Below are 20,818 nucleotides of genomic sequence, written 5' to 3'. Positions count from 1 at the left end.
TTTCTTAAATTTACAAGCCATAAATTATCAAATCATCAACATATCAACAGGAATAATCATCTGTTAGAAATTCCTTCCAGAAGGAAACATGGGATTCAATAACTAAACTTCACAGAGAAAAATAAAAACTGTAGACAGATAGATATGGTAAACAGAAAGACAAACAGATAATTTAAGTTGACAGGCCATATTGGACTCATTAGACATTTGAATTTCATTACAAATTAGAAAAAAAGAAAAAGAAAAGGCTTAACCAAAGCAAGGTCCATTTGCTGCAGTAATKAGAGGCATAGCTCCAAAGAAAGTGATATTAAATTATTATATTAAATAATTTGATGCAATGTATAAGATATTTTTTCAGTGGGATGAGAATGTAATAAGAGAATGTGACGTGGATTACATTATGATCCCAGGGGTGTCTCTATTTCCCATCTGCTAGCCATTCTTCTAATCCCACTTTTTCAAATGAAGTTTCACTTAGTGATAAAGAAAATCTGATGAGTGTTAAATAGACTGACAGATAGAAGAAATAGGACAAACTCTTCTTTCAATTTTGTGTGCATATTAAACTATATCYATTCTTTAGAAAGTAAGAAAGGAAATGTGGGCAATGACATATAAGAACATTAGGACTTAAGAATGTGTATTCGAGATCTCAAATCATGTTCTGTTCCTACAATAACAGTACTTATTTTATATTTCTAGTTAAAGTTGTGAAAGTTCCTTTTCTCTGCTTAAACTTTTTAAAAAAAACCTTTTGGAACTGGCATCAAATAGCAGTTTTTGCTGTCCAAATTTTGACCCAAGAAAGACTGAATCTGGTTTATAAATCTGCTGATTTACCATAATTCTAGAAACTGTACAGTCCATGGTGTTCCAGGCTGTGTAATGTGAGAGGCAGAAGTGATTAACTGATCAGCGAGTTTTAGAGACTTTTTGCATTCACTTGGGTTCCGTTTCAGAAAATTAGTCATGACATTTTGGGATTATTTCTGTGGAAAGAAATGCATTGTCTCTGCTCATGGATGAAATGTTCAAATATCTGATCACAGATATGAATGACTGATGCACTAAGTTTCAGAAGTATCCCTTTTTAATTTCCTACTTTCTGAAGTTATTTTGTAAAAACCAACCTGTGGTGTTTTTTGGTCCAGAAGGGTCCATTTTAAATGGGTCATTCTCAGCCTTTGTTTTTATCATTTATGCAATACATAGGCAAGTTTTTTTAATAGTTATAATTTTATAACATATTATTCTGGGTAGCTGTACATGTTGGCTACGTAAAGATCCTTCCAGGACCATCATCCTTGGGTTCAAGTCTTCTGTGAAAAAAAAAAAATAAAAATAGGGAAATACTTAAAATTGTGTCTGTGCAGCACTTCGTACTCTTAACAGTGTTAATCTGAGAGGGGAGTTTATATTGAAGTAAAAGAAAGATGCGTAAGCACACACACTGTGTGAAGTTTTGAGCTGAATTATCAGAATCCTGAGTAATGTTTGGTAAATCATGGAAAGCATAAGCATCAAGAAACACACTGTAAACTGGCACTTTAAGAATGCATAGCACTAATAGATAAACAAGCACAYCATATATACAGTCTCTGTTGACTGTATTTATTGACTTCTTTAAAATAAAAAAGCTGCCATCCATATATTTTTTTTTTGAGCAAAACCTGTTAGACTTTACACGCTGCTCTCTTCTTCAACCACAGCAGCCTGCTACTGGTGCATAAAGAGTTTACRTGGGCAGTAGATGAAGGAATGATCAGAATGCTAAGCAGAAATACCACGAAAAGATCTGAGCATATGCATTTGACATAAATATAATAATTTTATAGAGTCATCTTGATCAATATGGACCTCACTTCCTTTAGTTACTTGACAAGTGAATGCCAAGTATTCAACTGAACAGTGAACAGAGTTTTGTATTTATTATTTTTGATTTATTATAACAGACTAGTTGGAGTGAGTTTTTCAGGTTCTTTATACTTGTTCCAATAAAATGGATATAATTTCTTTCAAAGTAAATAGGCAAAAGATTTGCCTTTTCTATTTTGTCCTCTAAAGGGCGAATCAGGCAAAGTTCCTTTTTAAAGAATCCCATTGACAGTGGGTCTGTTTTCATTTACAGTGCTGTTTACATGGATTAAGTGTATGTTCTCAATTATCATGTTAGAAATCTAGATGGTTTAACTTTTGCTCATTTCATTGCTTTCCTTACTGAAACAGTTTGTGGTAGCTTTGGACTTTTTATCACCATTTTTGTTTACTTTGTAAGAAGCTATAGTATTTTTAGCAAATAGAYCATTATGTTAATACTAGGGTGGACAAAAATAGGGAGAATTTCAATTATGTAGAATCAGTATATCTGTGTGCATCTGTGCTAATTCTTCATATTTGAAATATTTTTTTTTTAATATTCCTCACTCAAATTCATTTTGAGGATAATAACTACATCTGGGAGAGGATGGGTCTTYGTTGATAGAATATAGGTCCTGATAAGCTTTTAATTATTTTTAAAATACTTCTTTTCCAGCATCGCAATCATGTTATATGGATTCCCACTGGCATATGAAACCATTTCACAAYTGACACGATAGTAATGACAAATAGAACTTAACAAAAACCTCAATCCTAAATACCTATCAGTAATACAAATGTCTACATTTCCAAATCACGGGACATACTAGATTTTGTTTTTAAAGAATAAAGAAAAAGAAAAAAGAAATAATGATAATGTATTAGTTTTGAGCTTTTTAATAAAGAAAAGCTTAATGCAGAGGTTAGACATTTCTGTTGAYCCAATAAATTTTATGTGATATCTTCTGCTAACCAGCTCTTTAACTCTTTTCCASAAAACAAAAAAGTATCTACTTTGTTGGCTTTACTTAAAGTCTCAGTGCATGGAAAAAAATGGTTGGTAAAAAAAACTGAAGAGAATGTTAACTGAAACAAACAGAGGAAGTTATAAATCTTTRAATCATATACCGATTAGAACAAAATAAGCTCTTCAAGTTTTCTTAAATAATGTACATAACAACTCTCTATGGACAAGTAGAAAATCTGTTTTCAGTTTCTTATAAGCAAAAATATAATTTATGTTAAAGGAGGKTTTTTTTGGTGGGAGTTTTCAGCCAAAAATGAATGCGAGTATCTCATCAGAAAATATTCTTCAAAAGGCAGGAGTTCTTGTTGCAGTAACTGTTCAGGACACTTTCTTGCACTATATAATAATATCAAAGAAGAGAAGAATAGATTATGTCCAACTCCAAATCAGAATATCAAATGAAACCACAGTGCTAGATTCCTTCTAGCACTTCAAAAAGAATTAGCCCTGATGCCAAATGCAAGAGTATTTGACAGCCAAGTGTTTTATTTTTGCTGGAGCAGATTGCTGTGAGTCCCTACTCAGTGAGAGTCATAACATGATTTTACCAAATGCATCTGCTTTTAGGAGGAGYTTTCATAGCAAATAACTTGTGGAGGTATCTTATAGCATGAATTATGTTGTACTCTTTTGATACTGTGATAATTTCTTCTGCAATGCTATATTTTGGGTTATACAGCCATACTTTTAAAATGTGGACTCTAATTAATGACAGAAAAGAGCCCATATTAAGTGAAATCAGCCAGGGAGGTAATAAATTTTCTGTATCAGAAGAGCATTCAGGAAGAGAACCAGCTAAGGCTAACAGCACTGGGTCTGGACAAAGGACTCCCCTGCARTCAGGAATTATTTCTACTGTCAAAAGCAATGCATAAACTGTGCAGATGGAAAGTTCAATTTCCTAATTAGCAATAGATGGAAACATTTGAAGAAAATAATACCCRTAGTTTAAAATCAGTCATCTTGGAAAATGTGCACAGACAGGATAAGGAATACAAATGAATATTTTTAGCTGTTATTTATCATTTCCCTGGGAATTTGTAGTTTTTTGATACTAGGTGAGTTTACATTCAAAAAAAGTGTTGACACACTATACAGCAAGAACTTCCCAATATATTAGTGTAATGTAGTACACCAAGCAATCAGTTCAGAATTTAGATCAAGTAAACTGTGAAGGTTTTAAACCTTCAGAATCTGAAGCTTCCTGAGGTTTTCCATTTACATTGCTATTTTATATATAACCTTAGTGCAGTAAGACACACATGCTCACCTCTGGCAACTCAGGCAACTGGCCTTCAGGGGAACAAGAGGGAGAGTCCTTATTCTCCCCCCTGCACAGTGTGCTGCAAACTCTGCCAGAGTGGAAACCTCTTAAGGACCCCTTGCACCAAGGAAAAAGGCWGATATATTTCATGTCTTGTTTTCTAATACTGTGGTTACCATCCCATAAAACCAGAAAGCTTTAACTCATATTTTTGTGTTTTCAAGTGTTTGCAATTCAAGGGCTCTGTGCTCTGTACATTTGCTGCACCTAAAACTTCTATTAAAAAAAAACCAAAAAAAAAACAAAACAAAACCCAAAGCAGAAACTATAAATACCAAATTTAGCGCTAAACATTCATAGTATTGAGTCCTGTGTTAAATACAAATCAGCATGGCCAGAGTCTCCTATAAACATCTATTTCTTGCCTATTAAATAAAATGGAACAATTGAAATTTTAGACTGTTGATCTTTCTAAAATTATGTTTGACTCCTGGTGATGTCATTAAGAACTCATGCAAAAGGAGTTATCATATTTCAAAATAAGTGTTTAATACACTGTGCTCTGCCAGAAAGGTGATAATAATAAACAGTAGCATAAGGTATGCTGTACTGGCATATTGGTTTATTGTGTTTTACTTTTCTAGTCAACATCTGAAGCACTGCAAAGGTAACAATACAAGATGGTGGTATTCTTCACTGCAGCATTGTGTATAGTATTGCAATTGATTCATTTTTTTTGTTCTGTATAGTTATCTCTTTTCCAGTGAGTTCTCTGCACTTTTCACACATTTCATCAAGAATCAAACTATAATGCAAGGACAGTCTCCTATTAATMGTCCATTACTTGAATGATTACTGATGCCACCTATTATTTGGTGTTTCCCAACAATGAGGTGTCTGCGTTACTGAGTTTTCCACAGAATAATTATGAAGTAGCTGAGACGTGGAAAGTCTGCTTCTTGTCCTTGAAATTACTTTGCTTCACATTCAGCAGTTCAAGTGTCAAATAAGTGCAAAATTGTGTGTTTGTAGCATTTCTACATAGACTGTATGACAGTAATGAAGGTGATTTTTCTGTTACTTCAGGAATAGTTTCTGTGCCACCTTGTTYCTGTCCCTGACTTCCGTGAGCAGTGTGGTTATTGGAATTGCTAGCAGTAGACACAGGAAAAATCACCACCTGTCATAAACYTATGACAGTAATAGAAGCTGGATTTGAGATTCTTCCATGAAGGAAATAGTGAGACATTGTGGGATATTCTAACCACAAATTGTTGGACTGGGCTTTACAGTACTAAAAGATCAAAGATTCCTTAAGTCAGGAAGAGTGCAATTTCCTAGGCCTTTTCTTCAGCCTTTCARAATTTAAGATGTAGAATTCAAGACTGTGTATGTAGGTGTGCATTGTGTTTCCATCTTACATGGTCAGCAACATTAAATAATGAAAATGAGGATCAGTAGAAGCCTTTGTGACATCSCAGTTGGTGCAAACTTTGGTTTTCTAAGCCGTGTGTTGCAATGGTGGAATAAATAATGACTTCCTGTTATACCCTCCTTCTAGGATTTACAGTATGAAAAATATTTGGTTTTGCTGCTCATGGTCTGGAATCGCCAAGCTTTGCATTATCTTTCTTGGCATAAAAGACTGCTTCAACTAAGAAAAATATWGAATTATTTTAGGGAGATTTGCTGTTGTAACCCAAAAATTTAAACAGTAGGCCTCATTAGAGGAATTTAAAGATACGGAGAAAGATGTGAGAAATACAGAAATATTACTTTGAAATGGACTGGTTTTCACAGTGTATAAACATATATATAACTGATGCTACTTATTGTAAATGTGTGATACAACATGGTTAAATGGCTTTTCAGGTGAGAGTGTGTGTATAAATATATATGTATATTTGCAGTTGCAAAATACATTATGGAACTGACATTTTTCTCCTCTGACTTCGTGGAATAGGATCTAGAGAAACATCAAGAAGGCACTAATGTTGGTTTTTTTTGGTTTTTTTTTTTTTTGCCAGTAAATTATCATTTTCATCTCTGCTTTCTTGTCTGCTTGTTGTACCTTCTTTGCAAGATTAACTCTGATTTTTCTATAACAGGCACATAGTTGTCTGTGGTCACATAACACTTGAAAGTGTGTCCAACTTCCTGAAGGACTTCCTGCACAAGGATAGGGATGATGTCAATGTAGAAATCGTCTTTCTGCATAAGTGAGTAATCTTTCAAGATTGGTTTTATAATTTGTTACTGAAACTCATCGAATTAAGCCATRTCTTTTGGGAAGAGAGAGAGTCTTTCAAGCCCAAAATGACCATAAAATTAATATTTGCAATTATGTTTWTTGACAGTATGTCTTGAGAAAAGTTAGGATTTTTCGTAATTTTTCATAACCCCTACTGACTTTATACGTTTCAAGCAGACAGAYTTTAGACCCAGTTGTGTCATCTGTGAGGTAGAGAGCTAAATGCATAGTTGAAGTGGGGATCAGGTTATGAAATAAAAAATATTGAAATGCAAATAAATGCATCATTACATTTAGTGGTAAATATTCCTAGGGAAACTAATGGAAAATATTGTATGTTGTACAAACTTGCAATATCTGAAAATACCCTTCCACCCTGGATTTCTCCAGAAAGAATGCTTAATTCAAATTGCAGAACATTTATAAAATGAAAATGTATTTAATTTTAATATAAGTGAGGTAATTTAAAAATATACTGATGGTTGAAATGAAAGGAATGAAAATCTTGTCATGGTGATAATCAATACCGCTCTTTATTATGTTATATATACGTACCTATACCTCCATAGTATCTTGCCTTTTTCAYATCTGGAATTTGGAAAGGTGTCTTAAGGTGGTTGGTGCTTCTTGCAGGCTCTGCATGATGTGCAACAAGATTTCAAATAGCCACGCCTAGGGGAAGAATTGCTAGAAAAAGCCAGGTGATAGGAGGCAGGATCTTTTCTGCTCTGTAATGGCAGCTCTTTAGAAGTGTTGCAAGTTATGAATGAGTAATATTTTTGTATTCAGCAACACATTCTGCATTTTTTTGTCAAAGAAAATTATTAAAAAGTTAAAGAATCATTTGTGATTATTTAACAGTGCAAGCTGAAAACTAAGAATGAGCAGCACTTGCACAATTTTTTAGTGTAGTCCTTTCAATTCAACCTAGAGATGATATCCTCAAGTAGCTACATCATTTGTTTGCATTCCCTCTATGTAATAAGTGTGACTGTGAGAGGAAGTTGGAGATCAAGATTTCCGCAGTGAAATGTGTGGTGATAGGAGTCAGAAAACTGTATATTCACATGAAAGGAGTTTACCACCTTGCTACTTATTTGTGCCTGTATGGCTATTAAATCCCTTTTATGTTAATGAGTGGCACCAGAAAAGATATTTACAAGATTGGGCCATGTTGACTGTAATCCATTTAATTTTTCTTTTCTTTCTGGCAAAATGAAATGAGACAGAAAGTCACAGCATCATTATGTTTGTTTTAATTGTAGCTTATTCAGACCACAGGGGTTTTTTTTCTGGTTTTTAGTGATCTTGCATTGAGCTCTTTTATTCAACACAGTCAGGTGTATTGGGAATGGTGGGGACATGCAAAGGATGATTGTGCTCCTACGTAGTACCTARAATAAATGGGTGGGTTTGTAAATGCAGGAAATGGAGCAGTAATGGAAACTGACTTCTCATTTGCTCTTGTGTTTTCTTCCTCTTTCCAATGCAGTATCTCCCCTAACCTTGAGCTGGAAGCTCTTTTTAAGCGACACTTCACTCAGGTGGAATTTTATCAGGGTTCAGTCCTTAATCCCCATGACCTGGCGAGAGTCAAGGTAACAGCTCTGTTGTTCTGTTCTCCTACTAACTAACCTTTTTCTAAGTACTCTTTGCATTATTTGGAAAAAAAACCAAAACACTAAAGCAACACTTTGTGCAACCCCAAAAGAATGTTTTTCCATCTCTATTAGTTTAAGTAAGATTAGATCTATTCTTGTAAACTGTTTTTTTCCCCCTATATCTTTAGATCTTGGAAGTTACAGGAACAGTGACCTAAGATACATTGTCTGCCATTCCATTGAAATCTTTATTAATTTTTCATTGATGTTTCATTCAAGAGTCTATTTTAAATGAATGTTTGATATAGCAGAGTGTTATTGTGCAGTAATTGCTTAAAGGGCTGTTGTCTGAACTTTTCAGAACAGTTTAATTTTTTTTTTCACCTTTCAAACCTTTTTTCTATTGTCTAGAATCCTGAAAGATAAATGCAACTTATGATTTTTGGTAGATAAAATTAGATTAACTCTTCTGTTTCTTGTTTCTCCCAATGGAACGTAAACTGGCTACTTAAGCCAAGAATATTTCAGTACAATGTTACTAACAATTTCTGAAGTACTAATCATATCTTTTGCCARTTTTGGCTGCAGAAATTGCTTAAGCTTTTGTAGCCCAATGCACACTGTTTCAGTTCAACAGAACATGTTCTAATTATGACCATTAAATTGTGTGTTCTTATTTTGTGTTCTGTATTCCACCCTTTTTTGTGTCCTGTAAAGCTCAGGTTTGTGTGAATCTAGAGGTCTATTTGTGGGAATAGATATGTTGTCCTCCTCTTGTTATCTAAATTTGGTGCTCAGATTCTAAATCAGTTCAGCTGACTYTTCCTGTCTTGAATAGAAAGGTACTTAAATTCTCCAGCAAAGCTGCAGGACTTGTGTGAGGACTGTACTGATATAACAGGAACTTCCTATGGATTTCAAAGTCTAAATTCCAGTATCTGGTTACAAAAGATTAACATTACCACCTTTGTGGCTCAGCTGATACAAAGTTAAAATTTGTCAATTGAACTGCTGACCTGCTCTGATCATCAGAACCAAATTTCAAGAAATTCTCTGTACACAAAAGTGGTTGTAATCACTGGTATGAACTCATAGCCTAGAAAYTTTTTTAATTAGCAGTATTGAGAGCTGACCTTGGATTCAGGCAGCCAGTGCTGGATTCCTTGATATTTTATGAGGAAAGAAGAGCTGGAAAGAGATGTTGCTATATATGTTTGCTTTTTCTTTGGTGTCTCAGATAGAGTCAGCAGATGCGTGCCTAATCCTTGCCAATAAATACTGCGCTGACCCAGATGCTGAAGATGCCTCCAATATTATGAGGTAAACTCCATAGTTTTTAATACTCTGATTATCTGATTTTATATCTGATCTGTTGGACTTACAGAACATTGTAGAATATTATTTTTTAAGAGGACAAATTAAAAGATCCTCACAAAAATCCAGTGGTGAGAATATCCCAAATTCCTACCTCAACCTTTTAATTTATCTGCTTTAGAGTGTGTCAGAAGAGACACTTGGAACACAAGCTTTGGGACTCTTGGTCATTTTGCAGGAGCTGGGGTTTGAGTATTCGTAGCTGAATGCAGAGAGAAAAGGGAATGTAATGAGGTCGTTGCAGCAATTCATTCCCTGATCTGGGAGCAGCATTCCAACAGCAGGGGCTGCTGTCAAAGATGGGCACAAACGCCCTTCAGCACTTCCTATCCCGCTGCTCCTTGGTGGATCTGCTCCTGCAAGGAATGCCCTGCTCAAGGGACAGCAGAGCTCAAGGGACTCGTCTCCTGCCTCCACCCTTCTTTCTTTACACTAAAGATGAACCATTGCTTGTTTGGATTGAGTTACCACGTCAGGGACCACCAGATCTCCTCCTGCTTTCCTCCCTACGGTCCCTGAAGGAAAGACACGAAACAGTCAGTAGCTGGCAGCTAGAGTTACAACAAACCTTAGCCATTCCATTTTTTTGGTTTGTTCATAGAACCTAGTTTTAATGAGAGCAGTCTCCTCTTTAAAATTAAAATCTCAGTCAGTGATTGATTCAAAGTTCTTTGGTATTGGATTGGCCAGGGTTATGAGGAAATTTTACTGGCTTGTTTGCATGCTGTGTATTGAAGGAGGGGGAGAAATAAAATGTAGCGCTAATATTGATCTTTTGGAAAACTTTCACAGTGTGGAAGGGATGTAGCTATCTGAGAAAGATACAGGGATAAAATATACCTAGTTTCATTTGAAAAACATGGTTTGAGATGCAATGTAAGCAACTTTATTTTGACATTGATAGCATAAATACATTAAAAATACTCCAGTTGCAGATTGGTGCATTCTTAATAGATTTAATACATTTAAGGTAATAAAATGCAAGAATTTTAATGTGAGAGTGGAATTCTCTTGTGTTTTATCACAATATAATTCAAAACATTTAAATGTTTAAGTAAAGAATTCAGCAAGATATGTAAAATTAGAAGGAAGACTTGTTAAAATAATGCCCTTTTTTAATGTTTCCTGTCCTAGCTTTGATATGCCTCAAAGCACAAGCCAGACCAGTAGTTTACAAGATACTTTGTACAAAACAGCAATGTGAACACTTRTGACATTCAGGCATATGATTTAGATATTTTTTGTAGTTTTCTTTTTCTACCTTTAGTTTTTAAATACAAAATTWATTTTTTTAGCTGTTCATCTCTTTAATTTTGCTTAATGCTTTTTTTTATAGCACATTGTTAATTCACTTGTTTCTCAARCATTTTTATTTCCAGCCACTTAAAATCTGTAGAGAGCTGAATATATCTTAGATTCATTAAGTAATTTAGAAGGCAGAAAATGCGCAGATTATGAAAGTAGCCCCATACTTTATAAATTCAACATTCAGATATCAGTTTTGGTATTGATCTTTGGATTAATCCATAAAAATTAGGATGAATTTGCTTTTGTAACACAAAAYAATTTTTAAGGTGTTTAGATATGATGAATATCTAGCAGCTGTAAATGAGTAATATGTGATGGAGCTGAAAGAAAGTAATTTTCTCAGATATTTATCATTGGAAAGCTTGATCAGTCATGTTGGTTCCAAGACATGAAGATAAACACTGAGGACGATGTAATAATTCCAACTGTGTTATTTTCCTAGCAGAATGAGTATCTAAGCAGAGCTGTTAGAACAAATGTCTTTTTCTGCAAGCTCTGTAAGARTAAACCATTCAAGTGAATAATTCCTGAGGTTCATTGTTCTCTAGTACTGGCCACTGGTTCTTGACTCAGTTTGATTATGTGTAATTATTGCATGGGTCGGACATCAATTATTTTGTTTTATAGGCAGATGAATAAGGAGATACATTTTTAACTATGGGACTTGACAACACAGTRAAACAGAGGTATTTGGATGCATTATCCAAATACCCTGTCAGTTAAAAGTTATTTTAATTGTTTTTSCTTTTTCTTTTTAGAGTTATTTCAATAAAGAATTATCACCCGAAGATAAGAATTATCACTCAGATGTTGCAGTACCACAATAAGGTAATGTGATGGCCGGTGTTTCTTCTCAGAGATTTTTGCTATGTTGTACTCACTCATACATAATTTTTCTAGTTCCATTACCAGCAAGCATTTTTCTTTCCAGACTAAAATGTCCTAATAAGCCTTGTCATATAATCCAGTTACAAAGTAATTTAGTTTTATTTCTATATGTAAGGGACTTTATCAAAATCTTGACGTTTATTAGTGGCCTAGGATCTAATTCTCAAAGCTRCAGTGTCCATAATTGCTATTGATTCCACATGACCTTTACCTCTTAGCTTCTGTAAGTTTTACTTCTTATTGGAGGTTATTCTGATTTTTTGATTCTGTTGTGACAATGTTGACCTGAAATCTTCAAGCAGCAGGTAAAAAAATAAATAAGATTTTATGTTTTTTGATTTAAAACATAGCCCAGTTGTGGGTTTTGGTGCTACAAATATTGTGGAGTTCAAAATTACAAATCCACTTTGGAAGGAAATTTAAAATTTTTTTATGGTAAATTTGTGGCCTTTAAACACAATGAAGTCAATTTATTCAATCCTGAGATGAGGAGGTCCGTAAACTGCTGACTAACAGAGTTAGGAAGAATATATCAGATAATGCAGGACCCATGTGACCTGCTTCTTTCATTATTTCTGAAAGAATCAACCATTGCCCAGTGTTTAAAAAAAGCTTTACAATATTCAGTTTGTTCAGGTGTGAGGATGGATCTGACAGAGTGTCACAGCCAGCGTTTCTTGAGAAATGATGTAAGATTTTATCTCTAGTAACTAAGAGTGGAATATTTCTTAGCATAGAATTAAGCTCTGAAACACTTTAAGTGCTTCTGCCTACTCAGAAAAAGTCCAGGCMTGAACAGAGACAATCATTCAGTGCTATCTTCTCCAAAACAACACTGTATTTGAGGAAGTATTTCTGGTTCTTCACCTGTGGGATATTTTGTCTGTTTGCTTTCCAGGCCCATCTACTAAACATCCCAAGCTGGAACTGGAAAGAAGGGGATGATGCAATCTGTCTTGCTGAGCTGAAGTTGGGTTTCATAGCCCAGAGCTGCCTGGCACCGGGCCTTTCAACAATGTTAGCMAACCTCTTCTCCATGAGGTCATTCATAAAGGTAATGCCTTGTCTCATTAGAACATATTAGTCTGCAATTCAGGTTGTCAGAGCCTGSACTGGAGAACACGGCTCAAATGTAAAACAGATAGAAAGACATTAACTCTTTTGTAAGACTAAAAAAACCAGCACACACTTCCATGCAATTYTTTTTTTGCTGAAAATTAAGCAATAAGCCAGGTTCTGTCAATTTATGTTTTTATTTTTATGCAGCAAGTGTCTGGCCTATAAACTGTTTTCCAGGGAGATATTTCTGGCATTTTGTGGTTTTGCTTGATTTTAGTTAAACCACATRTTTATCTATGAGAAAAGTTGCTGCTGCTAAAACAAAAATATGATTTCTACGTAAGTCACATATAGCAACAAAGTGCCCMGAAAAAGGGACTGGTCATTTTGGCCTTTTGCATAAAGTGACCAGTTGACCTGACTGTGTGTAAATAAGGAACATGTGTTAGAACCAAAGCCCACACTTSCCACAACACCATTCATGCATTTGTTTCTCCTCAGTCAAAGAGCTCTTTTGGACTTAGTTTGCAAAATTTTAACCCAGYTGTTCTTAGACCTCTGTGGCAGCTGTAAGGGTTCACTGGACCAAGGCCTTGATTGCAGCAATCAGTGCATCCTTCCTGTGCCTTTCTGGGACACTGATTCCAAGCAGAAAGGGTGGACAGTTTCCAGTCTCATGGGTGTTATTAATGGGATGGGCAACACTGGAGCAAAAGGTAGACCATGATTCACTTCAAGTCCATTGTGCAAGCAAGCAAAAAATAAAAATAAAAATACCCTAATGTCCTCAGATGACAAAGCCAGAACTGTTCTCTTAGAGATCCATACATTGGTGGGGGACAGTGAGCCTTTATTTGCTGCTTATAAAGTCTTGACATTATTATGAAGGTATCCTTAGAACACAGCAGGCTCCCATGTGTCAAAAATATTTCATACTACTGCATTTAATCAAAAAAGGCCAGTTTTCAATATGAAAACAATTATGGGCTTGGCAMTTTATTGCCTGCATTTACAGTATCTTTATCTTTATTTCTCTTTATTCGTGTTCTGAAAGAAAACCCAAATGAAACAAACAAAAAAAAAAAAGGAAGTTTTACTTCAGCAAACCTGGAAATTGTCTGACTCATCAGCATATGGACAGTTGGATATGGGCTGAATGATGGCTATGAATCAGCAGTGCATTGTAGGAGAGCAGCTACATTAATTAGAATTGCTAAAGAGGATTTTATTGGAGAGAATTTTGACCATTCCCTAAAAGAGCTTTCACCCCTTCTCATTAAGAACTTTGAATTTAAGTACTGTCAGACCTTCATAAATTCCTTGGGTAAACATTATTAGTGGATTCTCTCACCACTCAGGAGATTGCCAGGAAAATGTATGTAAACTGTGTTTTTTAACGAAAGCTTGAAATGTGTGTTTGTTCCACCTCCACAGCATGATTAGAAAGTGATTTAATGTGCCATAAATGTTTGGTCAGTCAAACACAAATGAACATGATTCGTGGTGACATTGCACACATTTAACTCATTATTGTTGCTTTACAGCAAAATTATTTGTGTAAATGGTCTGCTCAGTGTTAAAAGTRAAACAAACTAGGAAACCTCAAAGTATTATATTTGTTCCTAATATTTTTCTGTTGGTTTTAGTGGTGTAATCTCATATAGAATATTTCGTATTCTTTTTGGCACCAAACTGAACAGAAAGGAAATCAGCTCAAAATGATTAAGGTTCTGTAAACAGTTAAAGACAGATCGATTGCACCAAACTATATGCTAAGGGGGAAAAAACCCACAGAACTTTACACCTGTAAACTGTATTTTAATAGTCCAGTCTTCTTATAGCACAGACTGTTACCATTGTATTAAAAAAGGAATTTGGGTTCTTCATTAACTTGCACAGTCTCAGGAAAAGATGGAAATGCTGTACTGTACAACAATTTCTGTATTGTTTGGATTAGCAAGTTCATACCAGCAGTGCCTCCATATRAAAAACATCACAAAAAAACAGATAAATGGAATAATGGGCAGAGGTGATCACATTTTGTCCCTGTGTACAGTCCTAAAAGTCACTCTAAGTATTGTGGTGTAAATGAATAAGATGTGGAATGTGGTACTCGAGTGTTATACAAGTCCACAGCCAAATTAGTTTTGTCTTTGCTCTATAGGTGAGACAGCCAGGACACCTCATTCCAGATCTGAAAAATTCTCTAGAGCTGTCTTTATTATCCTCTAAGCTGTTTTGGGAGCAGGCATGTTTTGTGGGCTCTTTTGGCAGCTTTTGCTCACACCTACACATATGCAATGCCCATTTCACATTGCTTTCTAGTCCAGGCTGTAAGAGAGACATAATAAAACCACACAGATTTACATCAGCTGGGTGCTTACCTACACTGATGAAACACATCAGCTTGTTTGCTGTTTATTTTTGGCCAYTTAGGCAACCTTGCAATGTTTTAAAGTGTGAAACTGGGGTGTGAAGAGTGAATTCCTTGAAATGTAGGAGGGCTTTAAAAGGGGGGTGAGAAGGAAATGCAATGTCTCAAGTTATTGTGTGATTCTTCAGGAAACTGCATAATAAAATTATTACATGATCCTTGTCACAGGATGTAGACCAAATATTAAATGTTGCCTGTTACAAAGACATTTCTCTTCAAAGATCATGTAAAGATCTTTCTGAGTGTAGTGTTTTTAATCATTGGTTCTGGGAATTAAAATCTGTTGTGGTTTAAAACCATTTGTTGTCTGCACATAGTATCAGTGCTTGTGATAAGAGTATATTTGTTCTGGGATAAAGTCTACCATGGGACCGCATTTTCAGTCAATTATTTAAACAGATCAACACCAATCTATCTTTTGCCTCATGATTGGATCGAAACCTTGCCCTGTTTTGTAAATTTGAAACTATTAGAAGTAGAGCCTCTACGCCTTTAAGTTCAAATCCATCAAGGCTGGTATCTAAAAAAGAATTAGTATTAGAATTAGTATTTCAAAAATACTCTCTGTGCTTTGACACACTACAGAATTCTATATTAGTATTAATAAGGAAAAGTGCATAAATCTCATTTAAAATTATGACTAATCTTAATTAGCATATATTATATTTTATAAAATACAGCCTCTGTATACAAATTTTAACAATCATCCTTGCATACAGAAAACTGTGGAAATAGTTGACTGGGACTGTGAAGTCTTCATAGTACTATTTGTTAGCTTTGATTTCAGCAGACAATGAAATGGAGTAAAGAGGTAGTTGATAATTTATAATACTTAAGGAAATGCAGTTAAAACACTGTAAATCTAAGAAGCTTCACTCTATGATGTGACCATAAGAACTGCTTTCAGCCCATTACTTGTCTGTCAGATTTAGATATCCATATGTAAAGGCATAGGAAAACTGGACATTCACTCAAGCAATTTGGGTGAGCTGAAAGGGCATTACAGGTGAATGGGAGGAAATATTTGAACCACATTGCTCTCAATATACGCTTCCTTTTCAACTACCAATCAAGAATATTCAAGGGCTTTAAACTGGCAGAAGGCAGGATTGAATTAGATATGAGGATGAGACTGTTTACTGTGAGCAGGGTGAGGCACTCAGATAGGTTGCCCTATCAGAGAAGTTGTGGTTGCCTCATACCTGTCCAAGGCCAGTTGGATGGGGCTCTGAGCAGCCTGGCCTGGTGAAAGGTGTCCTTGCCCACAGCAGTKGGGTTGGAATGAGATGGTCTTTAAGTCTCCTCCAACCCAAACCATTCTATGATTCTGTGGGTACTTATTTTTCATTCTCATCTATGTTGTTAGAGAAGTACAATGCTGTGGAGAAGAGAATTGTAACACTGAACATCCTCAAAGGCTTYGTCCTGTTTTGTGCTCTTTCCATGGTGGTGATGAGCTGGTCTTATTCAATGCTCAGGAGAAGATTTTACATCTGCTTTCACTGTGCTATAAAGGAATTTAAATTTTGTTACTTCCTTAATATTTATAAGGACACTCCACTGTCCTTTCCATTGCAAAATACAGTGAAAACTCCTAGGTCACACTGCAACTCTAGTATTTTTTTCTCTGTCTTGATAGTGATATTTAGATCTTGGCAGAAGAGATTATAAAGCATGATCAGGTTCAGATACACTCAATCTCTTTCATGTAACTATTGATGTCATTACACTGAAAAGCAAGTGCCATGAACAAGATAGATTGTTTGGAGCTACAGAGTTGCTGATAATTACACTGCTGGGTGTATTGAGGGTTTTCATTTTCTCCTGACAATACTAATAGTTGTGCTTGCAAGGGCTGTATCATTTTTTTCATATCTCTGTCACCATGCCTCTCTAGGAATTGATTGTATTATGTAAATATATTTGCTGATAACAATATTGTATCTATATATAAAATAGAGGAGAGCAGAGGAGTATCGTGACTTAAAAAAAGATACAGATGAAAATTACATTTCTTCTCTTGGGATGCACTATGTAATTTTCCAGCTATTCTTCATATAGGCTATTGAAGCAGTGGGTAATCTGTTTYATGACTATCCAGGAGACAGAATTGCAATGTGCCTTATTCAGGGAGAGATAATCATATGTTTACAGTACTAGAGAGGAATCTGGAAGATATAGGTTCAAGTTGTTATGTAGTATGGTACATTCTGGACCAGGTCCAAAAATTACCTAAACTTTAAAATATCTTCACAAAGGCTTAAATTAGTCAGGAGTGTAATGACTCCCAAAGTGTTTTTCCTCACTTTAAGGATTTTGAAATTAGTATCGTATTGGCATGGATTATGGATGAAGTTGATTATGTTTATCTGTGGAATCTTATTCTATTAAAGCTTATGTTATCTGTAGGACTCAAGGAAATAGAAACAAAATACTGAATACTGATGGTTCTTAATAGTAATCTCATTTGTGGCAGATCAACAGGTACTGCCTGTCAAAATRTATCAGGCAGGTGGCCATCTCTCTCCTTGAAATCATGGGGGAAATGTCATGGAGCAGGTGGAGATAAAAAGGAAAGATCATTTTTAGTCAACTATTATAATTATTTTCTAATAGCATTTTATAGCATCCCAAATATCAGCCATTCTTTAAATTCAACAATCAACATTTCATGGTATCCTAACAGTGCATATCTTACATGCTTCAGTCGCTTAATGAAGTTTAATTTAGCACTAGCTGGTGTTGTGGATCTTGATCACTGCTCTTTGAATGTTTGGTTTTTTCCAGTCATTTCTTGGTCCTTGACTAAGGGTGAGTATTTAACTGTAGGTCTGATCTGGAGTTCKTCTCTCCAAATCAAAACCATCTGCCTGAAAAAAAAGAAAGCAAGGAAAGAAATTAGAAAGGGAGACACATAATGTATTTGTATATTTTTTTCCAACCCCAGGTGGTGTCAATATAAGAAAAAGCCACGAAATAGACCATAAGTAACAAACATGCCCTTGCCTTGCCATCAGTACTTTTTTTTTTCTTTCTACCAAGCCTGCACTTTATCTCTCTTCTGTATATAGAGTTGCTGATCAGCAACATTAACAAGTTTSCTATAAATAAAAAGGTTATAAAAAATGTGATATGGCTTCTCTGTGTGTGGTGGACAATAACATAATGCAAAGCCCTTTTACCACTCCTCATAGTCTCTGAATGGTGAAACAATTTCTATGGAAGAAATTTCTCCTGATCATTTGCAGCCCACATGTCAGGCTGTATATGATTTGGAATATCTCCATGTTTCAATTTATTCTTGCAGTCGTTTACATCTCCAGAACTGAGGTAACTGATTACTTGGCAGCCTGTCAGCACRAGAAGAGCACAAAACAAARCAAACCCCAAAACAAAAACCAAACAAATGCGAAAAACAAGCCAAGAAACCAAACCCCAAAGAAAACAACAACAACAAAAAAAACCRAATGAAAACAATCTTTGTAACTTAGATTGATTTCACCAGGTTTCTTAACAAGTTTCCAATGCTCCCATTCTTTAGAGCATTTTTTGGAAAGAGTGCCTTTTGACTAGTTTAATATGAGGAAACGATTGGCGAATCCCAAATTAATACTCAGTCTGTAGGATAAAAATGCAAACCTATCTAAAATACTATATAAGTCCTGTCAGGATAGCTCTGGAATACTGGTTTGTTTTTTTTTTWAACTTRAAATATTTTGGTCCAAGWGAATCATAGAAYCACAGAATATCTTGTCCTGCTCTGGATTCTCTCTAACAGCTCAATGTCTCTTTTAGATTGGGGTGCCYCAAACTGTCCCCAGGACCTGAGTGAGGTCACCCCAGAGCAGGACAGTCCCCTCCATTGCCTGGCTGGCGATGCCTCCTCCACAAAGACAGGCTGAGCAAGTTGGGGCTGTTCAGCCTGGACAAGAGAAGATTGTGTGCAGACCTCGTAGCAAACATCTAATATCTGAGGGGGGCTACAGGAAAGCCAGAGAGGGATTCTTTTTTATGAATTCTAGTGATAGGACAAGGAGTAGTAGGTAAAAACTGMAAGAGGAGAAATTGAGGCTAGGTATTAGGAAGAAATGCTTTACTGTGAGAGTGGTTGAACACTGGAGCAGGTTTCCCWGGGAGGTTGTGGATGCCCAGTTCTGGCAGTGTTCAAAGCCAGGGYGGACAAGGCCTTAAGCAACCAGGTCTAGTGGGAGGTGTCTCCCCTCCCATGGCAGAGGGGAGGGGGTTGGGACCAGATGATCTTCAAGGTCTCTTCCAATCCTTACCATTCTGTGATTCCACTATTTTTGAAAAGAGAAAGTTGATAAACTTTTTTACTCTTGCTCTCTTCAACCTTTTTTCATTCCATGCTTAATGTGCTTGACAAGAATTCAGTGTATTATTTTTGCATAGGATATTTGATTTAGTGACTGCAGGGCCTCTGTTTTGTKGTTTTTTTTTTTGTTTTTTTTTTACCAATCTAGAAAATCCCTTAAAAATAAGCAATATTAATTGCCATAACAGTGTACTTACCTATGTGTTAAGATCTGATCCATGTTTAAGCAGTTGTTTGTAAATTTAAAGAAAGCTGTGATTTCTACTCAGAACTCTGCATCTGTTTCTTTGGTTTTAGATTGAGGAGGATACRTGGCAGAAATATTACCTGGAAGGAGTTGCAAATGAAATGTATACAGAATATCTGTCTAGTGCCTTTGTGGGTTTGTCCTTCCCTGCAGTTTGTGAGTAAGTAGAAATACATTTAATATACAGAAGTATTTCTCTTCTTGCATAGAAATAAATTTTTTTCACAGGAGACCTTTTCACTCTGCCAAAGTCCTAATGTWGTTACATCAGATGATATCTAATAAAATAAATGTTAAAGCAATCACTGCAAGTTTYATTTATAACTCCACCTGTGTCTACTGTGTGAACATATTCCAGCCAACATATTTCCAATATCTGAATGTAAATCCTAACATTCCATGCCCTCGGATGTTGCTGGCCCAGTTGTGSATGGTGTTGACTGGAGATAAACTAACCAAACTGTCTCCCACTAGTGAAGAGCCTCCTAATATTGGGTAACCTGAGGCTAACCTTCACCCAGGTGCCTTCACCCAGCCCTACCATTCTCTACCCCAAAATTTACCCTAATGAGGCCAGCACACCTACGGATTGACACTTGGCCTAGCAGTAGAACAGCCACCTGGACATGAGTGATGTTGGCTGTGAAAAGGGACTGACTGTCGGCCTCTTCTCTTCTCTTCCTGCAGACTGGTGTTTGCGAAACTGAAGCTCTTAATGATAGCCATAGAGTACAAGTCGGAAAAGCGCGAAAGCAGGTATGTTCGACGCCTCCAGCCTTTGAATGCAATGCACTGAGTTTTGCCTGCTTTTCTTTCAGAATGAGCATAGCTATTCTTTGAAACATTCCAGAGTATGATTAGCATGCCATTGCATTGCAGCATTTACTTCTATTAGGGCTGTTGCTTCTGCCCTCTCCCTCCTTAGAATTAATCCAAGTCAGAACGTTTAATAAAATGTGCAGGGATAGTAGTACTTATGTCCCATCCAGAAGTGATTTTACTTATRGAAAAAACTTACTTTTTTGTTGTTTATGTTTTAATCTGAGGTCCAGTTTACTCTAATGGAAACAGAAAAGTGGAAAACAGATATGATATCAAAATTCATTATGGTTATCTRTATTCTTAAAATACAAATTTCATTTAAATTAGTTTGGGAGAACCAATTTAGATAG

The 20,818-nt window shown here is 35.7% G+C and overlaps 1 protein-coding gene across 19 annotated transcripts in view; it reads left to right on the top strand.

Moving 5' to 3' along the window:
* Positions 1-20,818, top strand: part of KCNMA1 (potassium calcium-activated channel subfamily M alpha 1) — a 380,586-nt gene that overhangs the window by 252,443 nt on the left and 107,325 nt on the right. For all 19 annotated transcript variants that reach the window (XM_057365171.1, XM_057365170.1, XM_057365167.1 and 16 more), the window contains exons 10-16: positions 6,260-6,370; positions 7,895-8,000; positions 9,241-9,323; positions 11,444-11,513; positions 12,472-12,627; positions 19,697-19,806; positions 20,334-20,402. In XM_057365171.1, the coding sequence (XP_057221154.1) occupies positions 6,260-6,370; positions 7,895-8,000; positions 9,241-9,323; positions 11,444-11,513; positions 12,472-12,627; positions 19,697-19,806; positions 20,334-20,402 (705 nt within the window). The remainder of the gene's footprint in view (positions 1-6,259; positions 6,371-7,894; positions 8,001-9,240; positions 9,324-11,443; positions 11,514-12,471; positions 12,628-19,696; positions 19,807-20,333; positions 20,403-20,818) is intronic.

The sequence above is a fragment of the Malurus melanocephalus genome, unplaced genomic scaffold (assembly GCF_030028575.1).
Source record: "Malurus melanocephalus ecotype Western Australia unplaced genomic scaffold, MMel_1.1 scaffold_49, whole genome shotgun sequence".
Classification (NCBI taxonomy): Eukaryota; Metazoa; Chordata; class Aves; order Passeriformes; family Maluridae; genus Malurus; species Malurus melanocephalus.
Note: the sequence above shows the minus strand (reverse complement) of the source record. Positions and strands in the feature narration are given on the sequence as shown.